Source organism: Aulonocara sp. 'chitande type north' Nkhata Bay, linkage group LG10, assembly GCF_057382095.1.
Source record: "Aulonocara sp. 'chitande type north' Nkhata Bay isolate Kocher_YH1m ecotype deep benthic linkage group LG10, A_spYH_male_GT1.1, whole genome shotgun sequence".
NCBI classification, from domain to species: Eukaryota; Metazoa; Chordata; class Actinopteri; order Cichliformes; family Cichlidae; genus Aulonocara; species Aulonocara sp. 'chitande type north' Nkhata Bay.
Window position 1 is genome coordinate 14,010,396 of NC_141353.1, and position 15,880 is coordinate 14,026,275.

The 15,880-nt window shown below is 39.8% G+C and overlaps 2 protein-coding genes across 3 annotated transcripts; both read left to right on the top strand.

The window, feature by feature from the left end:
• The first annotated feature begins 1,857 nt into the window (after positions 1 to 1,857).
• On the top strand, positions 1,858 to 4,101 carry cwc15 (CWC15 spliceosome associated protein). Its single transcript, XM_086308360.1, has 7 exons — positions 1,858 to 1,953; positions 2,629 to 2,770; positions 2,965 to 3,077; positions 3,199 to 3,299; positions 3,394 to 3,504; positions 3,617 to 3,744; positions 3,849 to 4,101. Exons 2-7 carry the CDS (start codon positions 2,640 to 2,642, stop codon positions 3,976 to 3,978), a joined length of 714 nt encoding a protein of 237 aa, XP_086164486.1. The 5' UTR covers positions 1,858 to 1,953; positions 2,629 to 2,639; the 3' UTR covers positions 3,979 to 4,101.
• Positions 4,102 to 5,457: 1,356 nt separating this feature from the next.
• Positions 5,458 to 15,544, top strand: mtmr2 (myotubularin related protein 2). 2 transcript variants are annotated; one of them, XM_086308358.1, is made up of 16 exons: positions 5,458 to 5,763; positions 7,370 to 7,472; positions 7,571 to 7,594; positions 7,700 to 7,763; positions 7,848 to 7,942; positions 8,015 to 8,116; positions 8,473 to 8,577; positions 9,379 to 9,462; positions 9,548 to 9,697; positions 9,794 to 9,982; positions 10,830 to 11,015; positions 11,105 to 11,311; positions 11,392 to 11,484; positions 11,586 to 11,699; positions 11,873 to 12,049; positions 13,123 to 15,544. In XM_086308358.1, exons 1-16 carry the CDS (start codon positions 5,684 to 5,686, stop codon positions 13,285 to 13,287), a joined length of 1,938 nt encoding a protein of 645 aa, XP_086164484.1. In that variant the 5' UTR covers positions 5,458 to 5,683; the 3' UTR covers positions 13,288 to 15,544. The 2 variants fall into 2 exon arrangements, with proteins under 2 accessions (XP_086164484.1, XP_086164483.1); XM_086308357.1 differs by having other exon boundaries at positions 5,459 to 5,763; positions 7,697 to 7,763.
• The last annotated feature ends 336 nt before the right edge of the window (positions 15,545 to 15,880 follow it).

The following is a 15,880-nucleotide window of genomic DNA, read 5'->3' on the forward strand; positions in this document are numbered from 1 at the left end:
ATTCTGCTCAATATTAATGTAATCTCTTTATACACTTATTGGTGAGACCCTCCACAACAGTCCCAGTTTCTCATGTGGTCCCATGGGAAAATTAATTGCCCATCACTGAACAATAGCCTTTGAAAAAAAGTAGACAACTGAAAACCTGCATATCATTAACCACAAAAGTTTTTTTTTTCAAATATAAAAAGCTTGTAGTATTGTTTCACCCACAACAAAGACTTTCTTTCACAAGCATACTGTTCCAGTTGGTAGGCTTCTAGGAATCAAGCGGGACCAGATCTCAGAGTTGTTAGAATTTAATCTACTGTCTCATCAGACCTTTTTAATAATATTTACATTGAAAATCCTTAAACCGAAATGCCCATTCTCTCCAGTGAAAATAAAAGGGCACAGAGAAAAGCTTAACCTCATTATTTGATGTTTACTTTACATTTTAATAAACTGAAATATTCACATTTTGGTCTGTGGGTGTACAGGGGACTCTGTGTGCAAAAGAAATTAATGCGGTTTTTAGTTCTTGTTATGACTGGCTCATAGGGTAAACAGCAGGTTGGTGGTTGAATTGCTGGCTGTTCCAGTTTGCATGCCGAAAGCATCCTTGGGCAAGATACTGAACCCTGAGTTATTTCCAATGTGTTCATTGGAGTGTGAGTGTTAGACAGGAAGTACTTTATGTGTGAATAAACATATTGTATAAAGTCCTTTGAGTGCTCAGGTAGAGCAGAAGCCAGTATATAAGAACTGGTCCATTTACTTTTCAGGTTTTTAAACGTAAGAGTATTCGCTTTCTTTCACTGAGGCTAACTCAAAACCTGTAGAGATGCCATGAAAATGTTTAACTTTTTTTTGTAACTGTGTCATTCTTTTTTACTTTTCCAGTTTCCTTACTTCAGTTTGTAAAGTTTCACAATAGGGATGGATGTGTGTGTGTGGGTGCACAAGTATAAGTATATATATCTGTAAATTTGTATATCTTTTGACGTGTTACTCACGTTATAAAAGCAAATACATGTAACAAATTGTAAGGAAGAATTTATGATGGGTAGTGCATGGACAGGAAGAAAAAGTATAACAGTTGTGTTGATGTATAGCAACTTGAAATGCTCCCAAAAATGGCACTACAGCATGTAAAAATATAAAGTAAGCTCTGGCGGCCTTGGTTCTATGGTAGGTCTTAAAGGGTTAAACAAATTTAAAATGAAACAACACAAAACGCTGAAAACCACAACACAATTAAATATAAATTAAAATATGAAAACAAAAAGAAGATGTATATTCTCTGTCATATGAGCCTGCATAAATAAACTTTCTGAATCCTTTATCATCTGCAACTGAAAATAGTTGTGGATGATTACTATACCTTTCTAATGTGATGTTGTTGTCCCTGGCTCTCTTTCTCTCCCTCCTGCTCTGTTCCTGTGCTACTGAGAGTGTAACTACTGCTCCTCCCCCCTCTGCCCAGCGCAAGGCACAAGGCTCGAGTGTGGAGTGAAGCCGAAAAAAGGGTGAGAGAGAGGGTGAGAGAAGGAAAGACAAAACCCCGCGGCTCCCGTCGTTCACGTCAAAGACCCGGCTCATTAAGAGCCATTTCGTTTGCAACTGACACATCACTACTTCACTGTAACACAATGCACTATTGAGAAGACAGGTCACTCCTCCGCTGATGCCCCTGTAGTCAGTTTAGTCTATCAGTCTTTTGGAAGTGAAATAAAAAATAATAAAGTGAAAGTGAAGTGAAAGCAAAATAAAAATTGGAGAGGCTGTAGCATATTTGTTAAGTTATATGCGTACACCCTAGTCGTGTCAACGCTGTGTTGAGATGTAAGAAGTTTAAAATGTCTCATATTTCGCACGCTATTTTCTCTGAGTGTTCCTGAACACATCTTTTTTTTCCCGGAAGTGACGTTGATTGTTGTATCAGCGTTCCTTTCGTCGTGTGGTAGCGGCTTTGTAAGTGTTGTTGCTTTAAACCTAATTTTTAAATACTGCTTAATGGATTTTTTTATTTCCTTTATTTTTGGCTGTAATATCACTTCTCTGAAACATTATCCGTGTTACTGAAGGCTCGAATTACTGTCGTTTTCAACCTCATCGGCTTTTATAGGAAGCAGCGTTTTAGCTTTAGCAGCTAGCAGGCTAATTTGTTCTTTTCATTTACTTGCCTGTTGGCAGCTGATACTTATCCTACAAAGAAGTGTTTAAAATGCCACAGTCGCAGTTTAATAAGAGAATTGTTAATTATAGGTTTAATTGATTGACCTGGAGTTTTAGCATGTGAGCAAATGATATTTGTTAGGAAGATTACGTAACTTGTAATCTAAATGCCTCTCAAATGTTATTTACGTTGCAAACATGGAAACACATGCAAACTATAAGCGGTTTGATCACCACTGAGGTTTAATGAATGGATGGTTGATATTTGGGAAAGGGTACTGTTGTACCAGCTTGTCTAAAAACCAAAAAGATGAGCCTTCTGACTTTCTATAAAACACATAAGTGGAGTAAACGCCTGTTGTGTTGTAGGGAACTGCAATTTGATAATGGACACCGTGACTTTTTTGCTTTTACTGCTTGCAGCTTTTCCATCTGTTTGATAGTTTTAATGTCCCCTGTGTCTAATTGCAGAGCCATCAAAGATGACTACAGCTGCAAGACCAACATTTGAGCCGGCAAGAGGAGGGAGGGGTAAAGGAGAAGGTGATTTGAGTGCTCTCTCCAAGCAGTACTCCAGTCGAGATCTTCCAGGTCACACAAAGATCAAGTACAGGTCAGATGATCAAATGTGAATGGAGTTTTATCATTACCTGATCTGATGGCTGGTTTGCTAGAGGGAAAGATGCTTTCGGATCAGTTCCTACTGCATCATCTGTCTGCTCACTGTGAGAGTGGTGAAAGTGTTCCAGAAAGCATTCTGGATGAACATTAGAGTTTATTGATCTGCAAATGTTCTCCCTTCTGCAGGCAGCCTACCCAGGATGCCCCCGAGGAGGTCCGTGCCCGTGACTTTCGCAGAGAGCTGGAGGAGAGGGAGCGTGTAGCAGTACGTGAAAAGACCAGAGAGAGGGGACCAAGAGGTTGGTCTTTCTGCAGAAATTAGACTTCCTGTAGAAATTAGACTTCCTGTTAATGTAAAATATATTTTAGATTATATTTATTTTCTCACATATAGCATTATGTTGGTCTTATTTTTTCCAGAGCACACCACATCATCATCATCTTCTTCATCATCTTCAAAGAGGCCAAGACTGGATCAGATTCCAGCTGCTAACCTTGATGCTGATGATCCTCTCACTGATGTGAGTGTCTGCAATGCAAGACATTTTGGGCATTTAACTTGAGTGGTGATTAGTACTGATTAATCTCCCTTAATAATTATTTTTATTTTATTAGGATGATGAGGACGAGGACTCTGATGAAGATAGTGATGATGATGACACTGCAGCTCTTTTGGCTGAATTGGAGAAGATTAAAAAAGAGCGTGCTGAAGAGCAAGAACGCAAAGTAACTTTGTTTTAGGCTGTTCTGTTTGCACTAACTGTAATAAGATGCTACATTTGAACATAAGAAATGTTACTTCTTTATATTCAGTAAAATATTATTTTTTCCATCTTAGGAACGAGAGCAAAAGGCAGAGGAGGAGAGAATTCGAATGGAAAATATCTTGAGCGGCAATCCACTGATTAATTTGGCTGGACAGCAGCAACAGAACCAGAACCAGAATTCATTCAGAGTCAAGAGAAGGTATGTCTCACTTATACACACAGTAAAAACACAGGATGAGGTTTGTATTTGGGGAAAAGGCCTCTTAAATCTAATCTTGATTTCATTTCTTAATATTATTCAAGGTGGGATGATGACGTAGTGTTCAAGAATTGTGCCAAAGGAGTGGACGAAGCACGGAAGGAGAAACGCTTTGTGAATGACACACTGCGCTCTGAATTTCACAAGAAATTTATGGAGAAATATGTAAAGTAGAGGACTTCCTCTGTGTCATTTGTATTGTTTTTGTTTTTATTATCAAATGTGTTTGGTCTCCTTCCTCTACCCTCTGTTGCGGAGGGTACATGGTTTTTCAAATAAACTCTGTATAGAACTTGATTAATACTTGTACAGTCATCCATCTATCCATGCTATTAACCACGTATCCATCTGTACAGTCATGCTGTATATAAATGTGTCAACGTGACATCCTTTGAGTGAAATTTGTCAAAAGTTAAGTGCAGTTTTAAAATGTGACCAGACATTTATTTTCTTTGGGGGGTTTTTTTTCAGCTGGCAGAGATTATATAAACTAGCATCTCCACAAATGCACAGTTAGATTAGGATCCAGTCAGACCATCACAAGGAAATATCTTCCTTCTGTTTAGCCGCTCCACGCACACAAACATTTCATTCAAAACAGTGTAGAGATCTGCAGTCAAGCCTTTATTTCTTTATGCAGCCATGTGTCATTGACTTTTTCCCTGCTTATCTTATTCAAGGGCACAGGGGCGCTGGAGCCTGATTTAGACTTCTGTGGGAAATCGTAACGTAACCGGAAAGACTTCTTAACCCTACACCGCAACCTGACCTGCACCTCTCAAGAAATATAGCTACATCTCAGGTCGATGCAGACTGCAACAACTGAATGACATGGAAGGTTACAGTGTAGAGTTAAGACGGGTTTCGGTTGCAGTAGAAGGTACAACTTGGATTTCCTGCAGAAGTCTAAATCAGGCACATCCCAAAGGCACAATACACTCTGTCAGTCTGTCACATTTCTTGTGGAATTCTTTTTTTCAATAAAGTGTCTTCATATTAAACTGCTTTATGAACCCTTAAAAATAAACAGACTGAAAAATCAAAAGCACATCAGTCACCAGGATACTGTTATCCTATACACACAAAACTTTCCAGTAAAATAAAGGTGCAAGTTTTATGTTAATCTTATCCAAACTACATGTTCCACTTCATCAAGATTAGAATATTCCCAGTTTATTACTCATTTAATGAATTGTCTGTAATTATGCAGAATTGTTGAACAATTTGAGCACATTTAATTTTGGTGTATTTCCATGCAGATACAGCTTCTCCCTTCTTATTAAACCTAGCTGCATACAGTAGACTTCTTGTCTAAAATCCATTTTGCATTTGAAATTATCAGCTTCATCTCATTCAATAGAAAGTAGCAGTAAAGTCAAACAAAAGTGACTATTTCTATTGTTCTTGCATTAAGTCTTTCATTGACACGAATGTAAACACGATTTAAGTTACTGTCAGTACTAAAGTTAATTTTACTGCACTTTAGCCATTTCATTATTCCAGCATTCATTATTATGGACCCAAGGCAGTGACATTACCCACGTGGACGTTAAGTGGATAATTAGACAATGTGTACGTCTTCATTAAAAATAAGCATTATCCTGTCATCCACTTTCTACTGCGTAGCCAGAGGTTTGGCACGAGAGAAACGCGTTGCACGCGATCAGTTGTAGTTCCACAGAGAGACAGCAGAGGGCGCGCCCTCCAACGATCCTGCCTGTGACGGGGATTGGGAGGCTTCTGGGAAAAGATGGCAGCTTCCTTTTGTTTGTGGGGATTTGCTTCACTCGGAGGAGGGATTTAAAAGCGTTCAGTGGCTCTTTAGCGGTAAAGTCTTGACTCGCAATACCGGTTATCCAAACACTTGAAGAAGGAGAACATGGAGAAGAGCGGGAGTGTCGACAGCTTGGGCTCGAAGCGCTCCTCTTCCCGACAGCCGAGTGTAGATTCATTGTCCAGGTAGCTAAACTCACCGCCAGACACCGCCTTTTAAGCTAACCAAAAGTTTTGACACTATCGGCATGGGTTAGTTATTAAGGCTTTATAGCTAAAGTTAAGCGTGTCTAACTTCAGTACACTTCTTGTAAGCTTTTCCGCTGTGACTAATGTTATCCACCAGTGACGGTGTCCTACGAGCGCTACGAGACCAACGCAGCTTAAACTGTAAATTAGGACAACGCAGTTTTATCGATCCGCTCCAGTAATCACTCAGGCTGTGATGTGATAGAAATGTCAAACGGAAGCTAACAGAGCCTCGATGTAGTAGAGTGTTTGCCCAAACAGTGTCAAACTTATTTCAGTCCATGGACAACATAGAGCCCAGTTTGCGCTCGTGTGGGCCAGACAAGTTAAAAACACTTTCTCAAATCATGAAATATTTTTAGAACATTTTCTTCACAGCCACGTCTGATTTGCCTCAAAATGTTGTGGTTTGCACATATCCAATAATTGCTGTAGCGTTTTAGTTTCGTATATCAGATATTTTTGAAGATGGATTAGAAAAGAAGTTCCGTCGACATAAATAAAAGCCTGAAGTTTTCACTGGCTCCTTTTGCCATAAAATTGAATCGGGATCTGCAATTAAAAAAAAACAAATCAAAACACAAAAAATCCCTCTCAATATGGGTTAATTAAAATACAGTAAATAAAAATCTCATTACAAAAACAACTAGTTTCACTTTCTTTTGCGATATAGTTGTATTTTATAGTACTGCAAAATAAAACATGTAGAATAGCTTTTTGACATAAACTTCTTAGTTGAAAAATGAAAATGCAAATCTCATTCAGCTTTCATGTTGGATTGAGCAAACATGACACGCTCCATCACAAAAACACCATTAGATGGTCTAATACAGATCAAAATTTCCAGATGATATTCTAATTATAACGGAGAACATAATTTAGTTTAGTCAAGTATATGTATATTTTTCATTTCTGACAATTACTTTATAGGCATGCATATAAAGTAGGAGTCTGATAATTCAGGTTAAGTTTAAGATATGCTCAGAGGTACTTAAAAATGCAGCTGTTCCAAGGTAATATTTTTTGCGCATACAAATGAATATAGAAAAACTATTAAGAGAAATGAGAAAGGGATTAGTAGCTCATTCCATGTGAGTAGTATTGCAAGGTCAGGTACGTGTGCACATGGTGAAATCAGTAGTCCGACACAAGACACTAACCCCTCGCCCTGATGTCACCGGGTGATGAGCATGCTGCCGGAATTGTAATCTGTTTTAAAATCTTACATTTTTGCATTTTAGTGTTCGTATCCTGTATAATTTTAAACTTAACCTCAGTTATACGACTCCTTGAGGGCATTGTGCATGCCCAGATCCATCAGAGGGGATCTGGAAAATGAAAAATATACATTTAACAAATTTTTGTCTCAGTCTGAGAAAAAAAAAGGGCCAATCTCAACAGATGTCTCTGTTTTTTTTAGTCATTGAGTCTTCTGTCATTACATATACGAATACGTATAGATATGTAAAAAAAACTCCCCCCAAAAAAGAAAAGACTGCACCTAATAAATGGTTCTCACTTGTGTGATGTCACTTTCCACCAGCACTTCCACCTCTCGCTCTGACCGCTCTGCCCAGGCCAAACCACCATCTGCTATGTCCTCGGATTCTGTGTCCACCTCTGCAGAGTTTTCCCCAGAGCTCAGGGTTAGTGACCTGCATATGTTTCACCGCTATTATTTTTCTATTAAAACATTTTTTTTTAATTTAAAAACTGAAGTGTGGCTCTCCTCTTCTTTTTGCAGGTCAAGCCCAAAATATCTGCCAAGGTAGATGATTTTACACATTTAATTTTACCCATCCTATCCTATATGTTTGAGTAACATTTCCAGTCAAGAGACCACTCAGAACTAAAGATGATATGTTTCCAGCAGGCCATCAGAGATTCAGACAAAGAAGAACTGCAGTTGCTTCCAAATGAAACCGTGCAAGACATGGGTAGGTTTCCTTTCATCTGCAATCACAGCCCATCAAAACAGCAAAAATGCATCATCACCTTTATCCTCTTATTTTTATTCATAGCCCAAGATGTCACCTACTTCTGTCCCTTCACTGGAGCACTGAGGGGAACTGTGACTGTCACCAACTACAGGCTATTCTTTAAATCTATGGACAGGGTATGTTATTGATTATTTTTAATTTGTATTTTGAAGATTTATGTTTTTTGTTAATGTCTGGCTGATTTCCAGGACTCAACATTTATGTTGGACTTGCCACTTGGGGTGGTGAGTCGCGTGGAAAGGATTGGAAACGCTTCGAGTCGCGATGTGTCCTATGGGCTGGTGTGCAAAGTGAGTAAGCTTGTGAAAGTTGTAAAGAATTACTGCTTTCATTCATTTCATTTATTTGTTCATTTTCAGGCACAACAAATACCTATATTGAACATAAAATGCACAAAACAAAAAACAGAATCGCTAAGTTGCAAAATAGCCAAGTAGTTTACAGTTATTCAACTGAGAAGCAGAGACAGAGCTGGGCTATCTCTGTCTCTGCCAGAGATAGCCCATTAAGAAATAGTGAAGTTTTACAAAGGTCTACTTCTACGTTACCTTTCTTGGTAATAACGCTTGGCTGTGATGAAATGATACTTGCATACAGCTGCTAGCCCTTGAGTTTTTCCATGATTTGTTGCTCTGCATTTCTACAGGATGTTCGTAATCTACGATTTGCACACAAACAGATGGAGGACACCCTCAGGAAGTCCATTTTTGAAGTGCTGATGAAATTCGCTTTTCCTGTTTCCAATGGGCTGGTAAGTACTGCCCAGCAATGCTGTTGCTGACTTTATAGTCCTGCACATACAGTACTGGGAAACACATATTCGTAGTCCTCTGAAAACTAAGTTCAATTTTAATTCAGTTAGATTTATATAGAACCAAATCACAGCAACAGTTGCCTCGTGGCACTTTGTATTATAAGGTAAAGACCCTCCAATAATACAGGCAAAACTCCAAAAATCAGACGACCCCTTATGAGCAAGCACTTTGGCAACATTTGGAAGGAAAAACTCCCATTTAACAGGAAGGAAGCTCCAGCAGAACCAGGCTCAGGGAGGGGCGGCCATCACTCGTGACCAGTTAGGGGTTAGGGGAGGAAGACAGGACAAAGACACGCTGTGGAGGAGAGCCAGAGAACTAAAGTATTTTAGAGTCAAATGTGAAGCCATCTGTTCAACAGTTAAAGCTTGGCCCTAATTGGGTCATTTAATAAGATAATGATCCCAAGCACAGTTTCAAATGTAAAACATAATGGCCAGTCCAGACCTCAAACCATTTGAAATGCTGTGCCTAAACAAATACCTGCAAACCTCAATGACCTCAAGCAACGTGTTCAAGAGTGGGCTAAAATTCCTCCACCATCATGCAAGACACTGATAACGTCATACAGAAAATGATTACTTCAAATTGTTGCTCTTAAAGATGGTTACATAAGATACTGAATTGTGGAGTGTACTTAGTTTTTCACAGGTCTAACTTTCACAGGTCTTTTACAAAGTGCACAAACTGTTTTTCGTGTACAACCAACTGAAAAATGTCTCCCCCACTCTCCACAGCAAATCTTTGCCTTTGAATATGGGCAGGTGTTTCCTGAAAATGGATGGAAGGTGTATGATGCTCTCTCAGAGTATAAAAGACAGGTACTTAAGTTATGCAGAATGCTTTGTTAAATGTTAAAGTGCACTCATAAAACCGGTTACTTATGTCTTTTCTTTTTTTGTCAAGGGTATACCCAATGAAAGCTGGAGGATAACTAAAGTAAACGATCACTATGAGCTGTGCGACACGTACCCATCAACACTGGCAGTGCCTGTTAACATACCAGACGAGGAGCTGAAAAGAGTCGCTGCCTTCCGAGCAAAGGGAAGGATACCGGTGAGCGACCGTATTTTTCAGCGGTACTATAATTGTCTGTGTGTGCCCGGCTTGCAGGACAGTCTGTGCTGATATTCTGCTACACATTATTTAAAGGTGTTGTCATGGATCCATCCAGAGAGCCAGGCAACAGTGACACGCTGCAGTCAGCCGATGGTTGGGGTGAACGGGAAGCGCAGCAAAGAGGATGAGAAATACCTGCAGGCGATCATGGATGCTAATGCTCAGTCACATAAACTCTTCATTTTTGATGCCAGACCCAGCGTCAACGCTGCTGCCAACAAGGTCCATTTTCTAAATTATATTTATTTAATGGGACCCACTTTACATTGTGTTACAGTGATTGATACATATGTTAAACATGGCCAAAGCTTCAAATAATAACAATGACAATAATAGTAATCCCAGTGAGCCAAAAGGTCAGGCTTCAGACTTTTCTCAATGGTCCATTTCAGACAGTCTTTTTCTACTCGTGGTTGTTCATGATGTCAAAGAGAGTAGCTATCCTTAACGGTGATCGTGTGTGCATTATTGGAAGGGGAAAGAGAGCTGAAACAAAGTTTGATTCAAGGCTTGTTTCAAAGCGTGGATGAAAGATCTCCCAATAGATTCTAAAAATAAACACGAAAGTCCAAAATGAAGAGGCTCGTATGGAGCCGTAGCCAGATTTAGATTCTTATCTTTTATTATTTGCTGTGCATCATCAAGCACAGTTTTGAGTTTTTAGCTGGTACAGTGTATTAGCTATGCGTTGTCTTTGCAGATTAAAGTAAATAAAGCATGCAATCAGTACTATATTTGAGCAGTAAGGTAAAATCTGAGCTCTTTAGCTAGAAGATCACTAGTTTCTATTGTGTCGTGCCTACAGTGGTGTAGTGGTTAACGCATTCACTTGGCAAGCAAAAAGGTCCCTGGTTTGTTTCCAGCTAGAGACACAAATCCCCTTTAGGACCACGTCAGGAAAGGCATCCGGCATTAAAAACTCTACCTGCTGTGGTGACCTTGCTGCTTAATGTAGCTTCTACTACTACTGATTCAGGACTGTCTCGTTGGCAATAATTTAACTGGATCTGTTTTTCTGTTCTGTGCCCCGTGGATCTTAGTAACCACTGCATCCTCTACTTTCCCACAGATGAAAGGGGGTGGATATGAAAGCGAGGATGCCTATCAAAACGCTGAGCTGGTTTTCTTGGATATTCACAATATCCACGTGATGAGGGAGTCGCTCCGCAAGCTGAAGGAAGTTGTCTACCCCAATATCGAGGACTCCCACTGGCTCTCCAATCTGGAGTCCACTCATTGGCTTGAGCACATCAAGGTGAGCATAGTGACCCATCGGTTGGGAAAGGACATTGTAAAAATATTGCAGTGATAATGGTTTGTGTGTTTCTGGTCCTGTGTTTGTAGCTGATCCTGGCTGGAGCGCTGAGGATCGCAGACAAAGTGGAGTCAGGGAAAACGTCGGTTGTGGTGCACTGCAGCGACGGCTGGGACCGCACGGCTCAGCTCACCTCCTTGTCTATGCTCATGTTGGATGGTTACTACCGCACCATTCGCGGCTTTGAAGTGCTGCTTGAGAAAGAGTGGCTGAGCTTTGGTCATCGCTTCCAACTGGTAAACAGATTATTTTTCCACTTCGGTCCAGCTGGAAGTCTAGTTTCATCACTGATTCCTTATGCTCCTGTTTCTGGCAGCGCATTGGTCACGGAGATAAGAACCACACGGATGCAGATCGCTCACCTGTTTTCATTCAGTTTATTGATTGTGTCTGGCAGTTAACTCGTCAGGTAAGTGACACATATTGAGTTAAGGTTCTGAAATGTTTAGGAAAAGGTTCTTTCAAGGATTGCAATCAAGCTGTTTTTTGTTTTGTTTTTTTAAATTCAAGTTTCCTGCCGCCTTTGAGTTTAATGATTACTTCCTGGTGACCATCCTGGATCACCTGTACAGCTGCCTTTTTGGGACATTCTTGTGCAACAGTGAACAGCAGAGGTTAAAAGAAGTAAGCTCATTTGGTTTCTCGGTATTTTATGATTTTTTTTCCCCCCTCTCATTATCGTTTTACTTGGGATAATACAGCTTAATAACTAGCATAATACGAATCAGAGATGGCACAAGAATGAATTAGTTTTTCACTCGTATGGTTTGTGTAATCACATTCCTTTTTTGTTACAGGAGATTCCCAAGAGGACAGTCTCATTGTGGTCATATATTAACAGCCAGCTGGAGGACTTCACCAATCCTTTGTATGTGAACTACTCTAACCATGTACTGTTCCCAGCAGTCAGCTTACGCCACCTGGAGCTTTGGGTTGGCTACTACATTCGCTGGAACCCACGCATGAGACCTCAGGTACGTCAGGAAGACTTGCTGTTGTTTGGACTTCACTTGTGTGATGATCGCTGCCCTATACTCACAGTACATTCCCCTACTTGCCAACTGGGAACACCTGGGCGCTATCCAGACTATGAAGGTGTGGCTGCCACTCCATTCTGCTTCTCATTCACCTACCTACTGGCCACCACGCATCACCTTAGTTTCTCTTCAGTGTCATTATGTTGTTTTTGTACTGACAGCACCAAACATACCTTCAGATTCATCTCCACCCTACATGAGTGATCTTAGTGATTTTGACAGCTCATTAGTTTTGCATTACAGTTATACAAGTCTGCACAAAGGCCGTTTGATACCCACCATTGCAGTGGCTCACAAATGGCACTGAGGCTAAAGTTGATGTCACATCCACTGACGCTGGCCATTTCTGCCAGTTGTGCACCTCTCAGTTTCTATAATGTGGTGTGTTGTGCTGTTTTACTGACACATCACTACTGAAGCTCAGATTCACAGAGGGGGATGTTACAGCAGTTTGAAAAGATAAGACTCTGGGAAACTTTGACTTCTCTAATATCAGCGTTTATGTGGCAGTATTGTCTGAGTGGTGACACCTGCTGTTCAGGAGAATACTGCAGAAGCTACCTGCACTGTAACGGCGAGCATAAATGGATGTGACTGTGTGATGTTCTTAACATTGTTGCACAAAGCACCCAGTGCAGTGTGTTCACACTTCGTCATCGGCTTATGAACCAGTTTTTGACAAACTAGGGACTCGTCCAGGATCTGAAGGTGGGATGTCTTCCGTAACTGAAAAAACTTTGCCATCTGGGAGGAAACTAAGGTGATGTGTGGCATGGTAGCAGGCAGGTAGATGGGCAAGAAAAAGAAAGAATGAAGTACCAGCTACAGCTTTATCGTGAGGAAATTCACAGTCTAGGTCTAGGTAATCCCAGATGAAGAGTCCCTGCCCTGTCCACCTGGAACTGGGAACGCATGCAGAGAAAAAGTTGAGAGAATAGGGCAGAGGTTGGCACTCGTGCACTTAATTTTACTCAATTAACTTTCTTTTTTTTCTCCCTCCCTTTTACCAGGAACCAATTCATCAGCGCTACAAGGAGCTATTAGCAAAGCGCGCCGAGCTGCAGAAAAGGGTAGACGAATTACAGCGAGAGGTGGCCAATCGCTCAGCTTCCTCCGCCTCTGAGCGGCCAGGCTCGCCCACACGCTCCATCACTCCGGTGCAGACCTTTGTTTGACGCTACTCAACCCTCGGTTGACGGTCACAGAAGCTGAACCGCACTTGTGAGAAGGTGTCATACAGCAGTAATAAGCCGCTTTGATACACTACCACCAAAAGTCAGAATAAGTAGTATTTGTTACTGTATTTGCATCTCTCACAGGTCATGTAGAGCCTGCTTGCAACAGAAGTGTCTGTCTCAGACCACCTGCCTACAGCCATATGTATTCCTCCTCTGAGGTTGAGAGGATACGTACCCAGAATAGCAAGGACTGTTTAGCATATCGACCTACCTACAATCAGTGTTTTGTTTTAAGTACACTAAATGTTTATGCCTTATATACTTTATAGGAACACTTGCCTCATTTCTTGCTATTGATTTGAAAGCACTATAACTGAAGGAACCGTGAGGCTATGCAGTGCTGCAGAAGTGATTTTTAGCACAAGGAAACACGGACTAAAACAAATTGTTGAGTTGATAAATATTAAAATGAAATGTAGCTTAAGGGCTGTGATGTTAGCTTCTTCTGATATTAAAAAAAAAAGTAGTTATAAAGTGCATTAAAAAGCAGTTAGGGTTAGCTTTACAAATCTTTTTAGATTGTTGAGACCAAACGTTTTTTTGTCATGCGTGACATTTCTCTCACCAAGTGGTTTATCTTTTGTAAGTTTCCTTTTTCCAACTATTTAACATTATTTATTATCTTTCGTTCCAGATGTGTATTTATAACTCGCAGACACCTTCTGTCTTGTGTTGTGAATTGATTAGCTGCGTCCCCATGCAATATTAATAAGCTGCAAAGATTATGCAATAGCTCATTTGTCCCAGGAGTCCTATGGGAACAATTCTCGCAGAGGCTTTTTAAAGCTATTATCAGCCAATCTTTTTGGCAGAAGAATGTGTAACTACACAAATAATGGGCTTTTTATGTCGTTTTGCAAATTTGAATAAGTACCCGTGCCTTGTCCTGAATGACTGGGAAAATGACAAAAGAACAATGTGATGGTTTCAGCCTGTAGCCTTTTTGCTGCGTATTCAAATAATTGCAATAAAGCTGCAACTCAAGGATTCAGTATGGTTTGTCACATTAGCATGTTGCTAACAACAGCAGCATCCTCCAGTCAATTTCTTGGGTTTTGTGGTTTCGTGTTTCAGATATTAGCCAACTCTAATAACACTAGCCCTATTTCTGATCTTTCCATAAAAATAGGACAAAGAGTGCCTTTTACTGTAAATTAAGAAGGATAAAAGTCTGGAATTTACAGTGTGACTGTGGGGTAACCTAATACCAAATTACAATCTGAAAACATTCATTTATTCTCTGTTTTATCTTTATATAGTAGCGTTAAGACATCCGTCACCCAGTAATAGATTCTTCATGTGACTTTTACATTGAATTCATGCAGCTATATTTGTATGTAAATCATGTCTGCCACTGATCTTGATCGTTGCAATCCTTTTAAAATGCACAGCTGTCTAAGTGACACCATTCCATGTGGTTGCAAAGAGGCTGCAGTCCTGTATGCACTTCATTAGATCAACACTTGAATTTGGAAATTGATATACTGCAGGCATCAGGAACATCCAACTGTACTCTTAACTGCCAATGTTTTAAAAAGTTTAATAAAAGTGCTGATGCTGTGTAGTCAACTTTTGGCCTTTTTTGGGTTTTTTTTAAAAAAAAAAGGCATTGTGCATATGTATGCATGTGTATACTATACAAGAAGCTTGTAGCTTGAGGCTTGTAATTAATTACAATACAAACAGCTATTTGTGAACCAGAAGTCTCCTAATTTTGTTTGCATTGAACAATTTCATCAAGAAAGACTACAACTGAAGGTATTTCCTCTATCTCAATTTATGTATTTTTTTACTTATTGGTTAGTTATTCCAGTACACAATATCAAGAACCTCACTTCACTCATAGAAGACCTTGCAAATGTAAGACAATCGGAGCACTCGTGGAGCGACACTTTTTTAAAACTGAGAATTTGCAGGTATAAAATTCATAGGGATGGTTTCGCGTGTAGTACTCAACTGTTACACGGGTGAGTCCATAGTGTTGTGGTTTACATGTTTAACAAGCAAAAGATTCCTGGTTCATATTTGGGAGAAGACACAAGTCCCATTATGGTTGCAACAGGTGGATCAAACCAGTAAAGACCATGGTGTATAAACTTTACACTTTCTATACAAAAATGACAAATCATGAACGTCTTTATATACAATCTGTTGGGTTTTATTTGTTTTTGTTTGTTTGTTTGTTCGTTTGTTTTTTTTTTGGGGGGGGGGGGGGGTGTTAATCAACTTGTTATGTTGACTAAGCACTGTAACATTTTGAACATACAGAAGGTAAAAGTCAGTACCCACAACACTGATTTTGCTAACTGCACAGTGGGTAATTAAATTTATGAGAGGAAAAAACATGGAAGAGATAAACTAACAAAACAGTAATAAGAAATAAATAAACAATGAAATGGGACCACAGTTCTGGCATATTTGTGTTTTTTCAGTTGTTTACTTAGGATATAGAGTTTAAGATTAGCGTTTTAAAATTGGTTTTGTTTTGGTTTGTGACTGAATCACATCCAGTGACTGGAAAGGATCCGTT

Coding starts and splice junctions, on each gene's coding strand:
- cwc15 (XM_086308360.1), top strand. CDS start 2,640: ATGACTACAGCTGCAAGACCAACATTTGAGCCGGCAAGAGGAGGGAGG. Junction 3,505..3,616: donor CTGAAGAGCAAGAACGCAAA/GTAACTTTGTTT, acceptor TTTCCATCTTAG/GAACGAGAGCAAAAGGCAGA. Junction 3,745..3,848: donor TCATTCAGAGTCAAGAGAAG/GTATGTCTCACT, acceptor ATATTATTCAAG/GTGGGATGATGACGTAGTGT.
- mtmr2 (XM_086308357.1), top strand. CDS start 5,684: ATGGAGAAGAGCGGGAGTGTCGACAGCTTGGGCTCGAAGCGCTCCTCT. Junction 8,117..8,472: donor CCTATGGGCTGGTGTGCAAA/GTGAGTAAGCTT, acceptor GCATTTCTACAG/GATGTTCGTAATCTACGATT. Junction 11,312..11,391: donor TTGGTCATCGCTTCCAACTG/GTAAACAGATTA, acceptor TGTTTCTGGCAG/CGCATTGGTCACGGAGATAA.